The 19,192-nt window shown below is 37.9% G+C and overlaps 1 protein-coding gene across 1 annotated transcript in view; it reads right to left on the minus strand.

Annotated features, from left to right (window-relative positions):
* Positions 1–1,032: 1,032 nt before the first annotated feature.
* Positions 1,033–19,192, minus strand: part of LOC145283319 (uncharacterized) — a 33,938-nt gene continuing 15,778 nt past the window's right edge. Inside the window, exon 4 of the mRNA XM_080132272.1 lies at positions 1,033–1,265. Coding sequence (XP_079988398.1) covers positions 1,033–1,265 — 233 coding nt within the window. The remainder of the gene's footprint in view (positions 1,266–19,192) is intronic.

Raw genomic sequence — 19,192 nt, forward strand, 5'->3', positions numbered from 1 at the left:
GGAAGGTTATAACCATCCAAATATCAACCGGAAGGAAACTGAGAGTACTGAAATGTTGCGTAGATTTATTACCACCCAGATTTCAGGGAAATCCGCTGGACTAACAAATAATAATAATAATAATAATAATAATAATAATAATAATAATAATAATAATAATAATAACGAGGAGGGATGTAATGATCCATAAAATCTACTGATATATTAACTGATATATACTCGAGAGTCAAAATAATGAAAAGAATATTCTCTTGTCATGGCCCTAGTAATCATCCAAAAATCGATTGGAAGGCAACTGAATGTACTGGAATATTGAGGACACTTATTACCGACCAAATTATAAGGAAAACAAAACACCGAACCCTATCAATGAGAAATTACTTGCGGCGGCTAAGTAGTTAACAACACAGACTGACAACCTAGGTGTGCCAAGTTCGAATCCAGTTCATTCCACAGAAACACTTTCACTTAGGGATATTGGCAATGTTCACACGGCCCTTCCTTTAAGTACCCGATATTTTTCTAGAAAGAAATGTAACTAGATATATATCAGGGAAACCAATGCCAACAACAATGATCATCTGATTCATTCGAAATGAATGAATGATGCCCAACAAATTGCATCGGTTGGTTGTGAGAACACCGAGTTACAAAAATAATGAAGTGGAACCAGATTACTAGAACAGCTCGGGAAATTGCTGTCACTCAGATACCAGGGAAGACCCTCAGTTATTATGAGTAAGGAATCATTGGGAACGATTGATATGAAAACTTCAAGTAGTTAGTAATAAGCAATAGTAGCATTAGTAATAGTCATCATCATCATTATCATAACAACAACAACAACAATAATAAACAGAGTTAGTAAAGGTTTAGTTTAGTAAAGTCACATAAAAATCTAATTAAAAAAATAAAAAAAACCCCAACAATTTGGTAATCTCGAATTTGTTGAGGACACTTCAGCCAGTAAAATTATAATTCTGAAATAACGGTTGCTACGGTTTTCTGGTACGCAAGAATCGTCCAGTGTTTTCATGGAATCCAGTTAAGAATACACAGGTCACCGGGTAGCGGTCTCTGACAGTTCAATATTGAGTTATTGTAGACGAGCTGTTGTGGATGAATCGAGCAGTTCTCGTGAGTGAAGTATCCGTTCACGCATTGGTAGAAACGGCGGCAATCGTGTGAATTAGGCCATCGGTTAAAAAGTAAGGCTCCTGGGCGGCAGAGTGAACGGTACCGGAGCTCCTCCTCACTGGTAGACGCTGGTAGAAGCAAAAAGAAAGAAGGAAAGAAGAAGAAAAAAGTGATTTAATGTTTCGGAATTCTTTAGTTGAGGATTGATAATTTGAATTATTTGGATTATTCGAACTACTATTCTCATATAATACTATCGACGTTCCCAAAGTGTTAGGAAGTGATTAAAAACAGAGGAAACACCAAAAGTAAAAAAAAAAAAAAATAGTTGATTAGAAGAACAAAAGAAGTTAGATTAGCAGAAAGACAATTGAGGAGGTCGCCAAGACACACAAAGGCGATCGAAAATTGGATGGGTAATCAAAGTGTGGCGGTGACTAGAAAAAATGGCTCGACGTAGAGAGTAATATATTTAGAGTTAATTTATGAACAGTTTACAAGTGGGGGCGAGTTTTATGGACAGTCTTGAGTTGACTGCTGTTCAATATTTTTAGAGTTAGTTTACAAACAGTTGAAGAATGGGAGTTAGTTTTGTGTGAGTTGACGACTGTTTACAGGTCACGTACAGTCTTGAGTTGACGACAGTTTTACAGTTGGTGACAGTTGACGACAGGTTGTGCTCGAAACAGAGCGGGACAAAATTTCGACCGATGTAATCAAATTTACATAGTAAGCATGGTTGATTAGATATGGAGGGAAAAGGAATGCCATCTACTATAGTGGAACGAAGTAAAAATTATAGACAAAAAGAACGATGGAAAGTTAGATATATGAAAAAAAGCAGCACACATGTTAAGTGGCAAAGACCTATTAAGAAGACCTAGCACAGAATTGGATACAATATGGGAACAATTCCAATTCAGAGTCTTCTCCCGGCCTCAAAGCTACCAGAGTCTAGGCCATTATTGAGTGTTTTTCTCGTGGTATTGTCTTGAACTTGTGCCGTTTCAGTACGTTCACTGTCAGGATTTACGTTCTCACACTTTGCAAAGAGGTTAGTTTATTGCTAATCTTCTGAAACGGCTCCACCGGGGAATGCCAGCTGATATGGCCAGGTATTTTTTTTTGCATGCCAGTGTACTCTCCTTCTAGGGTGCTCGTTTCTCAAACCTAATATAAAAAACATACTAGAATTGTTTACATAGGCCCGTGGCGCAACGGATACAAATGCTTAATGTTAAACGGTTCTAAATGACAGTCTTCAAGCGGTTGAAGGTTCAATCCTAAGTACAGGTAATACTAAAAATATAATTATGAATTACTTAACATGGTAGCGGGAATTAGAGCAGTGTACTATTGTGGTTCAACTAAAATGTTTCGTTTGAAATTAAATATAAATTTCTTGAGTTCAAGATCAAAATTCCCGACTTCGACAAAACGCCCCTGAAGATACTCGGTAATTACATCGATGGGAATGTTGTGAAAATAGCATTTAAGTTGGGAACATTAGTCTGAATAATCCAAATAATACAAAGTGATTTAAAGTTCAAACTAAAAAAAAAAAAAACAGAAAACAAAAAAAAAAAAAAACGATAAACGATTGTGATGTTGGTACAGATATTGACTTTAAAAAATTCGGTAAATTTTAAGAAAACAACACCTTTTATTTTTTCCGACTTTATTCTGCATATTTTATTTTCCTTTATATATATATATATATATATATATATATATATATATATATAAAAGTGAAAGTGTCTGTCTGTCTGTCTGTGTTTGTGTCTGTCTGTCTGTCTGTGTACTTTTCCATACGCAATAACTCTGTCAAATTTAAGTCTTCAGACTTGAACTTTGATATACAGGGTACTGAGATTTGGAAAAATCTACGTGATCGGTTTCCGGCCAGAAATTTGGCGATTAAGGTGTCAAAGTTCAACGATTTAACCTTTGAGAACTCTACCAAATTCCTCTGACAATTTTGGGTCTAAACACTTGACATTTTAGATATAGATTCATTGGACATGGATCTAACTTAATAACTTGATTTGAGCCCAAAACAATAAATTTTAAGAGGTCATAATAGAGGTCAAAGTTAAAAAATTGACCGCTTCCTTTTTTGCTCAACATACACCTCCAAACACTCGGGCAACGCCGGGCACCCATGCTAGTATATATATAAAAGTGAACGTGCCTCTGTGTGTGTCTGTGTGTTTACATTTCCCTACGCAATAACTCTGTCAATTTTAAGTCTACAGAGCCCAAAACAATAAATGTCAAGGGGTCATAATAGGGGTCCAAGTTAAAAAAAAATACTTCTGATAGGTTCATAAGAGTAGTAGTTGAGGGGCAAAAATCAGAAGCTCACAGTATTAATGCCGGTGTCCCTCAGGGATCCATCCTGGGCCCAACTCTTTTCCTGATCTATATTAATGATCTTCCAAATCACATCCTTACATCATTTGTAGACATCTATGCTGACGACACTACCATTTATGGTAGCACATCTAAGACAATAAACGACCAAGTTCTCTCCATTTCTCTCTCCTCTGATCTTGAGCACGTAGTACAATGGGGTAAGGAGTGGCTGGTTACTTTTAATGCATCTAAAACCAAGCTTCTCTCTTTACATCATCAACATTCTGACCCACATCTGGCATCAATTGAATGAATGGCTCTCGTCTTCAGGAGGCCTCAAGTTTTGACAAGCTTCTTGGCTTGACCATTACTCCTGATCTTAAATGGAACACGTACATCAAATCTGTTGCCAAGGCCGCTGGAAAAATGGTGGGATCTTTCTATCGATCCTGTAGATATCTCACTGCTGATGCTATTCTCTATCTATATAAGAGCCAGGTACGTCCAAGGATGGAATACTGTTGCCACATCTGGGCAGGAGCTGCTAGAAAGGACTTGGCCTGCCTTGATAGAGTTCAAAATAGACTTCGTAGCCTCGTAGATGTTCTTTTCTCTTCCTTGCAACCTCTATCTCACAGAAGAGATGTTGCGAGTTTGTCTCTGATGTATCGTTATTTTCATGGAAAGTGTTCGACTGAGCTTCAATCTATGGTCCCCCTCGCCAAACTTTCACAAGAATCACTCGTCTAGCTGTAAACACTATCAAAAATTCCCCCCCACTCTTTATCTGTGCCTAAACCTAAACGTAGATTCCATGAACAGAGCTTCTTTCTTAGAACTGCACGCCTGTGGAATTGTCTTCCGTTTTCCTGCTTTCCGGCTGACTACAATATGGTTGTCTTTAAGTCTAACGTAAATAAGTTCTTGATGAGCCGTTCCATATAAGTTATCAAATTTACCAAATTTTCATTACTAATGATTACTATATTGTCCAATTTTTAATGTACACTCTTTAACCCTTATCCTTGAGTGGCCTCTTGGCCTTGATAATGTGGTGATGCCTATGTAAAAAAAAAACAAAAAAAAACAAAAACTTCTGCGGTCTCTACCAAATTACTCAGATAATTTCTGGTCTAAATATTTGAAATTTTCCATAAACTGTATTCAGAGATAAGGCACGCTTTATAATCGGTTTGGGTCGAAAATTTGTGCTACCAATATATAAATGTATGTATGTATGTTTGCATGTCTGCCTAAAACTTTCGAAAGAGGCGACGGATTTTCACAAGATCAGTATCGTTTTGAAACTCGACCCTTTAGACGACAAATTCGAAAAATTGGCTAAAAACATTAATATCTTCACCTTCAACTAGGCACTTTTTTACAGGGGGGGTCGCTTTTTTCGCCAATATTTTTGAAAATTATTCCTCCTTTCGATTGTCTAGCCTTAATTTAAACATGAGTCACTTCAGGTTTGGCGGTGGTCGTAATCGCAAAGACGTTGGTGTTTTTTTCCCGTTCTTTTCCTCCTACCACTCCTGGAATTATTCCATTATAACACTATATATATATATATATATATATATATATATATATATATATATATATATATATATATATATATATATATATATTCAGTTTTTACCCTTTTACTTTCTGATTTCTACCTCATAAGATATACATTTTATCGAAACGCCATACTAATTAAATAAAGACGATTTTCTATTAACGCGTCACTACTAATGAAGGCTAAAATCCACTTGAATATAAGAGTTGATGAAAAATTACTGAGAGAATTTAAAATGACGAATGGAAAGAATGGCATTTGATTACTTAAGAGGGCAAATATACAGGTATTTGTTGATATTTGATTGAAAGACAACAATTTTTCAGTTTTCAGGGAAGCTGTGTCATGCGTATGTGTTTCACGAACAATAACTTCTTCGAAATAAACTTTTCATAAAAAATCTGCTTGGTTTTACGAAAAATTGAGAATTATTTGTCTTAGTAATAGGAAGAAGAATTCGTGCTATGCATGCTTTAAAGGAATCAAGTTCAGAGATTGGAGCTCAGTTGAAGCCGTGCTTTCTGGTCATGGAGAAGTCGGTGACGACAATCATGGACAAGGGAGACACTGCGGACTGTATTTCTAGATTTTTACAAAGCTTTCGACTCTGTAAATCATCGTCTACTTCACATCAAGCTCCAAGCGTACGGGTTCCATCCTGAGGTCGTGCAGTGGGTCGGTGCATTCCTCGTTAACCTCACCTTCCAGGTTTAAGTGAGCGACTGCCTTTCCGATATACTCAGTGCAACTGTTGTTTCTCATCTTTGTCAGTGACTTGCCCAAAGTGATTTCTCAGCTGTCCTTTCTGTTTGCCGATGACGTCAAAATTCTTGCCCATCCCCGCAGCGACTACAAAGATCTCCGGAGTTGCCTTTATAAAGTCTGGAGGTGCTCACTGAACTGGAATCTGAGTTTAAACGTCGCCAAGTGCAGCCACATGGCAGTGGGCCGGCATCCCCCAACTCCTCCATTCCCACTTGATTTCTAACCAGGTGACTGATTGCTGGAGTATGTCAGTCAGTCCAAGGATCTTGGAATCATTGTGCATTCCACATATTCACCTTCTGAACACTGCATCACCGCTGGTAACAAGGCTATGGGTGTCCTGTTCCTCATGCGCCGCTTCTTTGGTCGTTTCATTCCCGCCATCTTCATTCCCCTCTGCACCTCCCCGGTGCACCCGATTCTCGAAGCTGTATCCAGGTCACATCCCCCTATTACGTGAAGGACGTCCAGCGTCTCGAACGGCTCAACACCTGTAAAGAGAATGGCGGCTGGACTCAGAGGTCTATCCTATGAGCAACGTTTAAGGCCTCTAAACTTTTTTTCCCTTGAGTGCAGGAGATTTCGAGGCGACCTCATCATCGCCTACAACATCTTTCGGTGCGGCCTGGAACTGGACCTGTTCTTCACCCTTGCCACGGATCACGGGATCCGTGGGCATGCAAAAAAAAAAAAAACTACCTTCGACAGTTCCAGAGGCTTTGATGCGATTGGTATCTCCGTGGAACCGATGAGGTCGTAAACCAGCCCACAATACAGGGCTCCAAGGTGGCCTCGGATAGACGTTGGTCGAACCTCCACGGTTCCCCCCTATATAGTATCTCTTTGTACATAGATCCCTAAATTCTCAGTGACTTTTCTCCCTTGCAAATGGCAATCGCTTGTGCGTTTATTCTTTGCCAATTAAATGAATGAGTGAACACCTTACATGAAAATAAGGATAGAGATTAGAAAGACTAGTAACGTATTTTATATGAGAAGAGGGGCTCTAGAAAAGGGGAAGCACCCCCCACTAGATTTCGAAGTCGATTTTGTACTCTGTCAAGTCAAGAAATAGTATTCTGAGCGACGCCTCTGTAGATGTGGTAACAATACATTATCATCTTATAAAATGTTTCTACCATTTTCATATTATTTGAAATCAGAATCTCTTACTGCAGATGTGTTTAGATGTGAGTATGAAAATAATATTAAGAACGGTATTTTCCACATAAGGTTAGAATTTAGTAGAGAGTGGAAAATTTCATTTCGAAGTTCAAAAATTAGAATTATGATTGCGTAGCAGAATATAACGTCATTGGAAGAAGTGTATGGCAAGAAAGCAAAAGTGTTCTTGCTTTTGGGAAATTAAGCGTTGTAATGATTGTATGGGTTTTTGAGGTTTTCCTCACCCTATGGGGTGTGAAATAGAAAATGCAATTCATTTTATATACTTACTGCTTAACCCTTATACTCGAGTGGTCTTTAGGCCTTGATAAGTAGTGACTCCCAAGTAAAAAAAGTGCGAAATAAATCAAATTCAAGAGAAAGGAATGGCCTCATTTGTTGTTCTTTTAATTGCTTTAATTATTCCAGTCATCAAGAACACCTGTGTATTGCAAACTTTTGTTTTATTTTTTCCTTATTCCAGCTTTGACTTTAATCCTGAATATTTGTCTTGATTTCTTTTTATTTATCTTTTTTTTTGTCCTACATCTTTTTTTGTCAAATATACTATTATTAACCAATACTTTTTTCTTATGTTTAAAACGAGAGAGAGAGAGAGAGAGAGAGAGAGAGAGAGAGAGAGAGAGAGAGAGAGAGAGAGAGAGTCTCCCATGAAATTGAATATTTCCCAAATTATACCTGCATATTATCTGAACTCCAAAACACGCGGCTTTTTTCTCTCTAAAGTATGCGTTACTTTTAGTTAGTATAAACTTAATACGTAACCCTAAAGGTATTGCTTCTTAATCAGTTTTTTAGACGAGTTAAAATAACCAGACTTTCCAATTTGATAAAAGTTCTATTATAGCATATTTATTATGGGGTGGAGCTGGAATGGTCGAATATTCTAGCTCGAGGTAGATAAAGGCAAAAAGTATCCATGCATTAACATGGGAGGGGATACTATCAAGTACTTTTCTAAGTTGAGAATGGGGCAACGGACTTAAGTAGATATCATTAAGTCCTTTTCACCTTTTTTTTAATGGAGAGTAGATAATGCATGTGGATGTGTTATCGGCAGCTCCAGTAACTCTCGATTCTCCTTTTTTGTCCTTCAGTCCTCATTTCCAATGAGTGATTTTCCTGACAAAGGGTGAAGAAAAAGCTGTTTTCCAGGTCGGTAGTACTTTGTGAACAGTAGCCTGAGATGTCGGAAAATTTATGTTTCTATGTCTGTCATTGTGGTCATGTCACTAGTAAGAGTACTGGAAATAAGCGTTTCATCTGGGCTGACGTTACCGGCCTGATAGTCAGGGACCCGAACCTTGGATTAACCACTAAGGAGGCTGTCCTATCAGCAGGTGCAAAGTACCGCGGCTGCTGTATTACCATTTAGTAAATGGATTCTGTACCATACAGTAGTTTCTGGTAGGGCCTCTCGATGCCATACTAGTGGGTAATTGTTACCTTATTATGTGCTACAAAAATTCTTGTCCTTTTCTCTCTTACATTCCCTCTCTATCCTGCTCCAGCCAAGTCTATCGACCTGCTCCACAAATTCCAAAACCTCAACATGACAAATCTCCAAAAACAAAAAATAAAAACAAAAACAAACACACACACACACACACACACACACATACGAATAAACCTAAAACCCCATATTCAAACGTAAACCCCTACTACCAGGTCTCCATCTCCAACATCAGGGATCTACGTTCCAACCTTCCAGAGGTTGAAACACAATTACAGTAGACGAAACCTGACATATTCTTTCTAAGTAAAACTGGCATAGGGCCAACCACTTCCCTAAACGAATTCATAATTAAAGGATACTGTAACTTAACATTTTAATCTAACCCCAAGATCGGTATGGACATGGAATATGTGCCTACATTACAGATGGCTTTCCATGTGGTAGGGATATCCCCAGAGAAGATCCTAATTTACCTTATATGTGCTTCCGGGTTGCACTAGCTTACACCACCGCATTTATATTTACCCTCTATCGCCCCCACAGCAGTGGGGTTACTATCTTTAAGAGCATGTCTGAGAAAATTGACCACATCCTGTCTGCGCATCCTCCGACTAACATTCACATTTGCGGTGACTCCAATGTCCATAATATGGAATGGCTGACCCACTCAAATAAGACCGATGACGAAGGGAGGTTCTGTCATGATTTTGTTATTGTCTATGACCTCACTCAAACTGTTCACGAACCCACCCGTGTGTCCGATACTGCCGGTCAGTATGCAAGCCTTCTAGACCTTGTTCTCATAACTTCCCCTGAGCTATGTTCATGTTCCGTTCTATCTCGGGGATCCTCCGACCACTCCGTTGTAGCAATTAAGATAAAAATGAAATGCAATAAGCTGACTGGGATAGCTTCCGTACATTCATATCTGATCTACCTCTGCATTCCATATTTAAAAAGGATGTGTCCTCTATAGTATCAGACCTGACCGAATGGTTAATTGTAGGCATAGACCGATTCATACCATCCAAAAAATTCCAACAAAAACCTAATAGCCAGCCATGGTTCTCTCCAGAATATGCTGCTGCCATCGCGCACAGAAATCACTTTTTCCATAGCTACCAACGTAATAGATGTACTGAGACTAAAGCTGCTTTCAGGACTGCCAGCAATCACTGTAAAAGAGTAATAAAAATGCAAGAGAGCTATATGCTCACTCCGTTAAATCCAAAGTAGCTGAGCAGCGGCTTGGTTCCCACCAGTTTTGGCAAATAGCAAACAGGATCCTGAACAGAAGTGTCCGTTCTATCCCAACTATCATCAATGGACCGGAGGTCATCTCGTCAGCATCAGACAAGGCCAGACTATTTGCCAAGAACTTTACAGCTAATTCTACCCTATGCGACGAAAGCCATCAACTCCCCGTATTTCCTCCTATAACAGACAACACGCTAGGTAACATACACATATCTATGCGTGAGGTCGCCAAGCTAATCAAGAACTTTGATTCCAGTAAAGCAACTGGCCCTGACGGCATTCCAGTTATAGTGCTGAAAAAGCTCTAACCAGAACTTGCCCCCATACTTACAAAACTGTTTAAGCGTTGCCTTAAGGAGAAGTGCTTTCCAACACCCTGGAAAACCTCATGAGTATGCCCTGTATTTAAGAATTCAGGTGATAAGTCATCTCCCTCTCAGTACAGACCAATAAGTCTCCTGTGTGTCATGAGTAAGTTGCTGGAATCCATATTAAATAAAGTAGTCAACCACCTCAGCAGAAATAATCTTCTTAGTGACATACAATATGGTTTCCGCTCTGCAAGATCTACAGCAGATGTGCTAACGGTTATATCTCATAGGATTAGTGAATCTCTTGACAAAGGCTTCCTCTCTAGGGCAATTGCTCTTGACATATCGAAGGCCTTCGGTAAGGCATGGCATAAAGGTCTACTTCACAAGATTTCCAGCTACGATATAACTGGAAATGTTTTATCAATCATTAAATCATTTCTCTCTAATAGGTTCATAAGAGTAGTGGTTGATGGGCAGAAATCAGAGGCCTGCAGTATTAATGCTGAAGTCCCTCGGGGGTCCATCCTGGGCCTAACTCTCTTCCTGATCTACATCAATGATCTCCCAAAACACATACTTAAATCATTCGTTGACATCTATGCTGATGACACGACCATCTACGGCAACACATCAAAGGCTGTAAACGACAAAGTTCTCTCTAATTCTCTCTCCTCTGATCTTGAGCGCGTGGTACAGTGGGGGAAGAGGTTGCTGGTCACTTTTAATTCATCTAAAACCAAGCTCCTATCTTTACATCATCAACGCTCTGATACCCATCTGGCATCAATTGAAATGGATGACTCTCGTCTTGGGGAGGCTCCATGTTTTGACAAGCTTCTGGGTTTGACCTTTACTCCTGATCTGAAATGAAACACGTACATCAGGTCTGTTGCTAAGGACGCTGGGAAAATGGTGGGATCCTTCTACCGTTCCAGAAGATATCTCACTACTGATGCAATTCTCTATCTGTATAAAAGCCAAGTACGTCCAAGGGAGGAGTACTGCTGCCACATCTGGACAGGAGCTGCTAAAAACAGCCTATCCTGCTTTGACAGTACAAAATAGACTTTATAGCTTAATGGGGGATGCCCTTTTCTCTTCCCTGCGGCCTCTCTCCCACAGAAGAGACGTTGCGAGCCTGTCGTTGTTTTATCGTTATTTCCATGGCAGGTGCTCGTCTGAGCTCCAATCTCTCGCTCCCTCCCATTGCCAATCTTTCACGAGAAACACCCGTCTGTTTGAAACTACTATTAATAATTTTCTCTACTTTTTATCTGTGCCTAAATCCAAACGTAGATTCCATGAGCAGAGCTTCTTTCTCAGAAGTGCACGACTGTGGAACTCTCTTCCGTTTGTTTGTTTCCCACCTGACTACAAGTTGGATGTCTTCAAGTGCAACATAAACACATTCCTAACAAACCGCCCCCCTTAAGTAAGACACTCTATCAAATCTCCAATACTAATGATTACTACAATACTATCTCATTGATTACTGTACACGCAATAACTCTTGTCTCTGAGTGGAACCCGGGCCTTGATAAGTGGTGACCTCTATGTAAAAAAAGCGACAACGTTTCTACAACTAATACTGCCACACCTGTCGAGAGATGTAACTATCCAATGAGTCAACTACTTAGTTTATTCTTAGAATAATTTACATGAGTGTGGCAGCGGTGTCCAACGTGGATGTGTAAAAGTAGTATTAAAGTGGAAAATGTCACGTAAAATTAGAATAAGTTAGAATAAGTTAATACCGTGGTGTTGCTTCCCAGCTGACTATAATATGGTCGTTTTCAAGTCTAATGTAGTTCTTGTTCAGCCGTCCTCTTAAATAATTAAACCATATCCAAATTCCACTTGAACTGATCGTCACAATTTTATCTCATAGTCTATCCGATACTTATAACCCTTGTCCTCGAGTGGCATTTGAGTATTGATAAGCGCTGTCCCTCAGTAAATAAAACACTGCACGCATCTTTACAGCTAAACGTCACCAATTACTTACGTATCAAAAAGACGAACAGCTGTTCCTGTCGATGAAAGAAATGCCATAAATTTGTGAGAACGAAGAAGTTCACATTCTATAACACGTTTCTATTTTCGTATTGTTTTTCTATTCGTCCATTCTTCTGCTGTTGGATTCTTGTAAAATATATATTTTTTATTCGTGGTTTAATTCTTTACAATAATGAAGAACCATTTTAGAGGATCTCTTGTGCTCTTCACATAGAAAAAACCCTTTGCAGGGATCTTGAACTCCTCATATTTAATAAAACTTATGCCTACCTTTCTGTAGGCATAAGTTAAATCATGTTCTTATAAAGTTGAGGACTCCAAAGCGCGTCACCAATCAAATTTAAAAAGATCCAAACTAAAGTTGACAGTTGTTTATAAAATCGTGGTTGACTAATGTTGTTGAAAGATCAAATCAACTTATCTGACAAACAGATTCTGTAAGTGTAATAAGAAATATTTTTCTGTTTCACTATCTAGCTCTTTCCTTCTCTTTCTTCCTCTTATTTTCTCTCTCTTTCTCTCTCTTAGCTACACGTATAACTGACTAAAGAAACGGCGCATGAAAACACATGCACATGGCTGTGAAGAGAACTCTAGAACAGAGAAATGCAATCACAACTCATACCCAAACAAACAATGCGGTTTGAATGAACTAGAGAAAAATCAAGAAAAACATTATATGTAGACTCTATGAACAAAGAGACTGACCAATAAAACATATTATGTGAAAACATTAAACTAGCCACAAAAAGAATGCAAAAACTAAAACAGGCTGGGCTGGGAAGACGGTTCACCGCTAACTATGGAAACGAATGCAGTTTAAACATCCACACAAATGGTACAGATCGTAATTACTCACCTGAAATCAGATGTTCTATTCCACAATAGACAATTTTGACTTCACCATCTAGCATACATCTCGCATACAGACCAATCCAGTCCGACACAAAATCATTGAGCATTATACATATGACGAATGTGACGATAGATATTCGTACTTACCGGATCAAAAGCATCCGCGGTTCCTTAGTTGTCGAGTAGCCATTTGCATAACGTCTGTGTCTTTGTGTCAATAATTTTTATGCGTAAATACAGATCCATTTTAAAAGGCGAGATACAACGACAGCGAGAAAGAAACCAGTTTATTTTTGGTACCAGTCGAGGATACATCTTCCATAACCAGTCTGACAGGTGGTTTCTGCAGCATTAGCTGGTTTTGCCCTCCCAGGTTGAAGTATGGTACAGTTCAATTAGGTGCTCGTCTGAGCTCCAATCCCTCGTCCCTCCTCGCCAATCTTTCACGAGAAACACCCGTCTGGCTGAAACTACTGTCAATAATTTTCCCCACTCTTTATCTGTGCCAAAATCCAAACGTAGATTCCATGAGCAAAGCTTCTTTGTTAGAACTGCACGCCAGTGGAACTCTCTGCCGCTTGACTGTTTCCCACCTGACTACAACTTGGACGTCTTCAAGTCTAACATAAACAAACTCCTGACAAACCGCCCACTTAAGTAAGACACTATCAAAACCCCTAATACTAATGATTACTAGAATACTATCTCATTGATTACTGTACAAGCAGTAACTCTTATCCCTGAGTGGCCTTCGGGCCTTGATAAGTGGTGACCCCCATGTAAAAAAAAGATGAGTCGTTCTTTATCTTCGTCTCTTTGAAAAAGGTTTCATTCATTGTCAATTGCATCAGGCACTCTTATCAGAGAATGCTAATGAGGCTGATGAAGTTATTTTGGTGAGACGAAAATGTACTCCCTTCTGGTAAGCTGGCTTTTTGGTCAGTGCATTTTTGAAATCAAACTTGGTGCTAAAATCTGCATCTGTAAAGCACCATTCTATTGTATGGCTGTGAAACCTGGCCGATGAGAGCAAGCGACCTACGACGGCTAGAGGTGTTCGATCACTTATATTTATGTGTCCTGTGTTCACTAGTTAGTTCATCTCAACTGCCGCTGTTCATTCTCATCCTTTCTGCAGCAGGTTCGAGACGTCTTTGTTTGTTTTGTACGCTCTTCATCGTCACCAAGAAAAAACGACACGAAGATCAGTTAAAAACCTGACTCCAAATGATGGCACATGATACCGAGCTGATCCTGGGCACTCGCCTCTATGAAGTTCGTATTATTATTATTATTATTATTATTATTATTATTATTATTATTATTATTATTATTATTATTATTGTTGTTGTTGTTGTTGTTGTTATTGTTGTTGTGGTTGTGTTGTTTGTGCTCGCTAGTTTTCACACATATCATCATCAAAGATTACACACTTGTATTCCCTGGAGCCTGGGTGACAACAACTCTCCCCACATTTCCAGTGCTCTCCACCTCTTTTGATAACCTTTACAAATCGCTTTACGATATCTCAACATCCGCTTACTGTTGATTTCTCGATGGCAAGGACCATTGATCTGCACTGGAATTTGGGTGGCATTAAGTCCCAGTAGTCCTTGCACTGATCCAATCGATGTCTGGTTAGTGCTCTCCCACCTCGGTCCTTCCATCCTCCGTTACCTTTCACGATAATTTTGCGTGGTATCAACCACGGCTGTTACCGTTTTTTTTGGGGAGAGGAAATTATTATTATTATTATTATTATTATTATTATTATTATTATTATTATTATTATTAGAAGTAGTAGTAGTAGTAGTAGTAGTAGTAGTAGTACTCTTGTCATTTAAATAGTTGTTCATGTCGAAATCTCATGTTATTCAACCCAATATTTTTGAAGCAGATAAGTTTATTATTTTAGTATTATCAATAGCAGTAGCAGTTGTATTATTTATATTTTACGACATATCATACAGGGAGGTCACTAGAAAAGCGGGAAATTTGAAGGTCAATTTAGACTATGAATACTATGCGTGATTGCTATTTTTTGATTGGTTCTTTTGTTGTGGAATGGGTGTGCAATCTGCATATTGATTTCATTACATCGTGCTTATTTATTTCTTCGATTTAGATTTTGATATCCACACGAAATGTACGAAATGTAATGGATAACGAAACATGGACATGGCATCAGGGTGGGGCCAAGCCTCACGCGGCAAGGACTTCAATTCAGTTTCTTCGGCAATCTACTCCTTATTTAATTGCAGCGGAATACTGGTCCTCAAAAAGTCCAGACTTAAATGTCATGATTACTGTGCTTGGAGCTTGTTATTAACAGAGATGCAGAACTGTCGACGTGACATCTATTGATGACTTGAAAACGTGCCTGGCAAGAGCTTTTTTTTTTTTTTTACATAGGCATCACCACATTATCAAGGCCAAGAGGCCACTCAAGGATAAGGGTTAGAGAGTGTACAGTAGAAATTGGACAATATAGTAATCATTAGTAATGAAAATTTGGTAAATTTGATAACTTATATGGAACGGCTCATCAAGAACTTATTTACGTTAGACTTGAAGACAACCATATTGTAGTCAGCCGGAAAGCAGGAAAACGGAAGACAATTCCACAGGCGTGCAGTTCTAAGAAAGAAGCTTGGAATGATATCCCACAAGTTACCCTTCAAAACGCCACACGAGCTTGGATTTCTATGTTAAGACGTTGCAGTGAAGTGCACGGACGACATTTTGAGTATCTATGAATATAACATTTGTTTTTGAAAACTTTGTAAAAATTATTCTTTGGAAAAATAAATCGTTGTTTAACAAATTTCCCGCTTTTCTAGAGACCACCCTGTATTTAGGAGGCTTTATGTCAGATTTATGCAAATTGAAAACATTAAAATTTTCACAAAGGCAAGGTTATCTCCCATCTTATTCACACTTGCAAACTTATAACATGTCTTCAAGAAATTCAAATTTAGACAATATTTAATGATGTCTAATTCTAATGGTTTAAACTTTATGAAAATTGAAAATATTTAAATTTTCAAAAGGATGTCTGTAGGCTTTTACGGAAAAATACGGCTTGTCAGACTTCGCAAAGTTGCATATCATAAACTTATTAGGAAATTAGGCAAAGGTAGATATCCGTTATTTGTTACAATTAAACATAGATGCGATAGAAAGTCCATCTAACTTCATAGATGAATAAAATAGACGACAATGGACGAGATTAAAGGTTAATAGAAATACCGATGTTGTGCTGAAAAGGAGTTAAGAATAACGAATAGTCAATGTTTATAAAAGGGCGTCACGCATCGTAGTAGACTTTATCATATCATTAGCGGGTTGGAAAGACCAACGACGTACATTATGCTGGTAGATTTCAAAACTCGAACTCGCTAGGTAGAAAAAAAAGCAAGAAAAAACAAACAAACAGAAGGCATAGGCGCTACAATAAATAGCCTAACAACTTGTATTCTTTCGCAAGACATCTGATTGACCGATGGACCAATCACTTAGCGGTAAACCTATTTGAAAAATGTAATGTTTTTGCAGCACTAAAATTTTCTGTAAGCGACGATATATCTCTTGTAAAAGTCTTCGGCTGTACAACAAATGCCACTGAAAACATTTAATGTGGTTTCCTTTATCGAGTGATAAATATATTGTATAATGAGATATTCTTATCTATTTCTTATTTACTTATCTCCCAGAAAGTTTAGACACAATAGCTTGATTTTATGAAAGTGTTTCCGTGAAACAAACTGGATTCGATCTTGGCACAGCCAAAGTTTGTCCGTGTCGTTAACCACTAAGTCATCGTCATCTAATGACTAGGGCTATGACAACAGCATATTCTTTTCATTGTTTTGACACTCGAGTATATATCCGACACAGTTAGACACAATTAATCAACCGAGAACCATATCACTCTACATAAAAGCATATAAGATATCAATGGATATATACCTGACAATCCAAACAAGGAAACTAATATGCTGTTGTCATAGCCCTACTAATGACACATCTCTGGTAAAATATATCTATTTAATATATGTCTGTTAGCAATCGTACATAATAAGGACTACGAATAAGACCTGTATGTCTACTTTATTAAGAAAGATGTACATTTAACTAAGTGTCCATTGAGAAGTCACATCAGGTGATAATTGTGTCTCAATTCATGTCTTCTTTGTTGCTTGGCCGCGCACTTCACTTCCTAATATTCAAATTTGTCAAATCTGTGAACAGAACTCCCAAGTTTGATTCTTAGCAATGAAGAACAGTGATACAGTGAAACAGTCCGTCTGAGGATGACTATATCATTTTTTTTTTAAAGAATATATAAGTAGTTTATTAGTCTATAAAAGGCATTACATAATTGAAAAACAAATCTAAAAATCATCATATGAAATTGCCGTCAAATAATGTTTCATTGTTGGATTGACTAATAGGAAGGCAACTAATAATCAATAAAATACTATGTATTAATATTTATTAATCAATGAATAGATGTTGTTAGTTTGTGATTAAAAACAAATCAATTTCACTTTCATTACCCATCCCTATCCTTATTACAGTTGAAGTATTCAGGTTTTGAAGAAAGGCAGCTTAAATGAAAACACAAAACAAAACGACATTTTTTTTTACGGAAATGCGAAAAATTTGCTTCCGTAAGAACCCAATTTTATTGCTGTAAAAATAGTGGACGAGTTTTTGTACAAAATGACATTAGGTTTTATGATAACAAGGTTCGACAATGGAAAAGCGGATTCGTGTTAAAAGAAAATTTGGCTTCGGACATCTTTATTTTTACAACGTTTACCAGCTGAATTTTGTCAGAATCTAATTGACATGTGAGTTTTTGGCATTCTTTTCAAACATAAACCTTAATGTCAAATCCGGAAAACTAATCGGAATTTCGATCTGAATTCTTTATTTAATCCACGTTAAATCGTTCACATTTCGTCAGCCACAAGTCATTAAAAATGTTAGGTAAGTAATTTTCATTTTATTCCTAACTAGCGGGGGTTACCCGGCGTTGCTCAGGTGTGTCGAGTAAGGAAGCCCGAAATAAAAGTAGTAGAATCAAAGCAGTAAGCAATTTGGCTGAAGAGAGGTGTGAAAAAATGTGGTGGTAGGCAGCCAGGCTCGAACCCGTACGGCGAAGGAGGAAAAGAACGCGACCCCCCCCAAAAAAACATGACGTCTTTGCCATTGCGTCCATTGCCAAACTGGAAGTGGTTAACGTCAAAATTAAGGCTAGTCAATCGAGGAGAGTGGATGACTTGCGAAAATATCTACGACAAAGCGACCCCTCTTTGTAGAAAACTGCCCAGTTCAGGGTGAAGGAATTAATATTTTTAGCCAATTTTTCGATGTTTGTCGTCCGAAAGTTAGGTTCCGACTCGTCTGTCAAAAGTTTTTAGCAGACATACAAACACACACACACAGACATTTGAAATTTATATTATAGAAGAAAATTAGTATCGACTGTAGCGAGGATTGAACTTTTGATAAGAAATTAACATATGCTTAACGCTTTTCATGATTATGGTTTATGGAACAAGTACATCCCGTAAGAGAGGATTAAAATAAAGGGTTCGAAATTCCGAATAGACTCTCGAGTACGGTATAAAATTTTCCGAGTTCGACATTCACCTAAATATCGAAGTCTTGTGACAATAATATCCAAAGTTACAATAGTAGTACAAATAATTCATAATCATATTTTTTTTTATATCAGTTGGAATTGATTTCTGGCAGTATATTATACATACTGTTGCATTTTCTTATTTATGTTAGTGTTTTCGTATGTAACGGTTAATTTAGTCAGATGGATTGTAAATAAAAAAAGAAAAATTACAAAATGAAAAACTTGCGATTTCTCTAGCCGTTCGTTAGTCACAGTCACAAGATGATGTAGAATATTTGTTTTAGGATACTATCAAGCATACATACCATAAAAACATTATGAACAGCCAATAGGGTCACATAAGTGCATCAGTCAGCAAGATAAGTTATAGGTGGTTGTTGTTGGGAAGAAGGCTTCATGGAGACAATTAAGAAGTTATTAAACACAAACAGATTAGAAAGCGATATGGTTAAGTGTTAGTTTTACTTATGTAGAACAGTAAAACAAAAGTTATAATAAATTAATGGTGTTTAAAAGTTCTCAGAATCTGTAAGGAACCGAGAAACGTTTTTTTCTGATTGGCTGTTGGTTGCCATAGCAATCAAATCTGTTACGCTACTTACAATCGGCTGGGAACAGTAGAGATGATG

The sequence above is a fragment of the Euprymna scolopes genome, chromosome 1 (genome assembly GCF_053919585.1).
Source record: "Euprymna scolopes isolate OS-2025 chromosome 1, ASM5391958v1, whole genome shotgun sequence".
NCBI lineage: Eukaryota > Metazoa > Mollusca > Cephalopoda > Sepiida > Sepiolidae > Euprymna > Euprymna scolopes.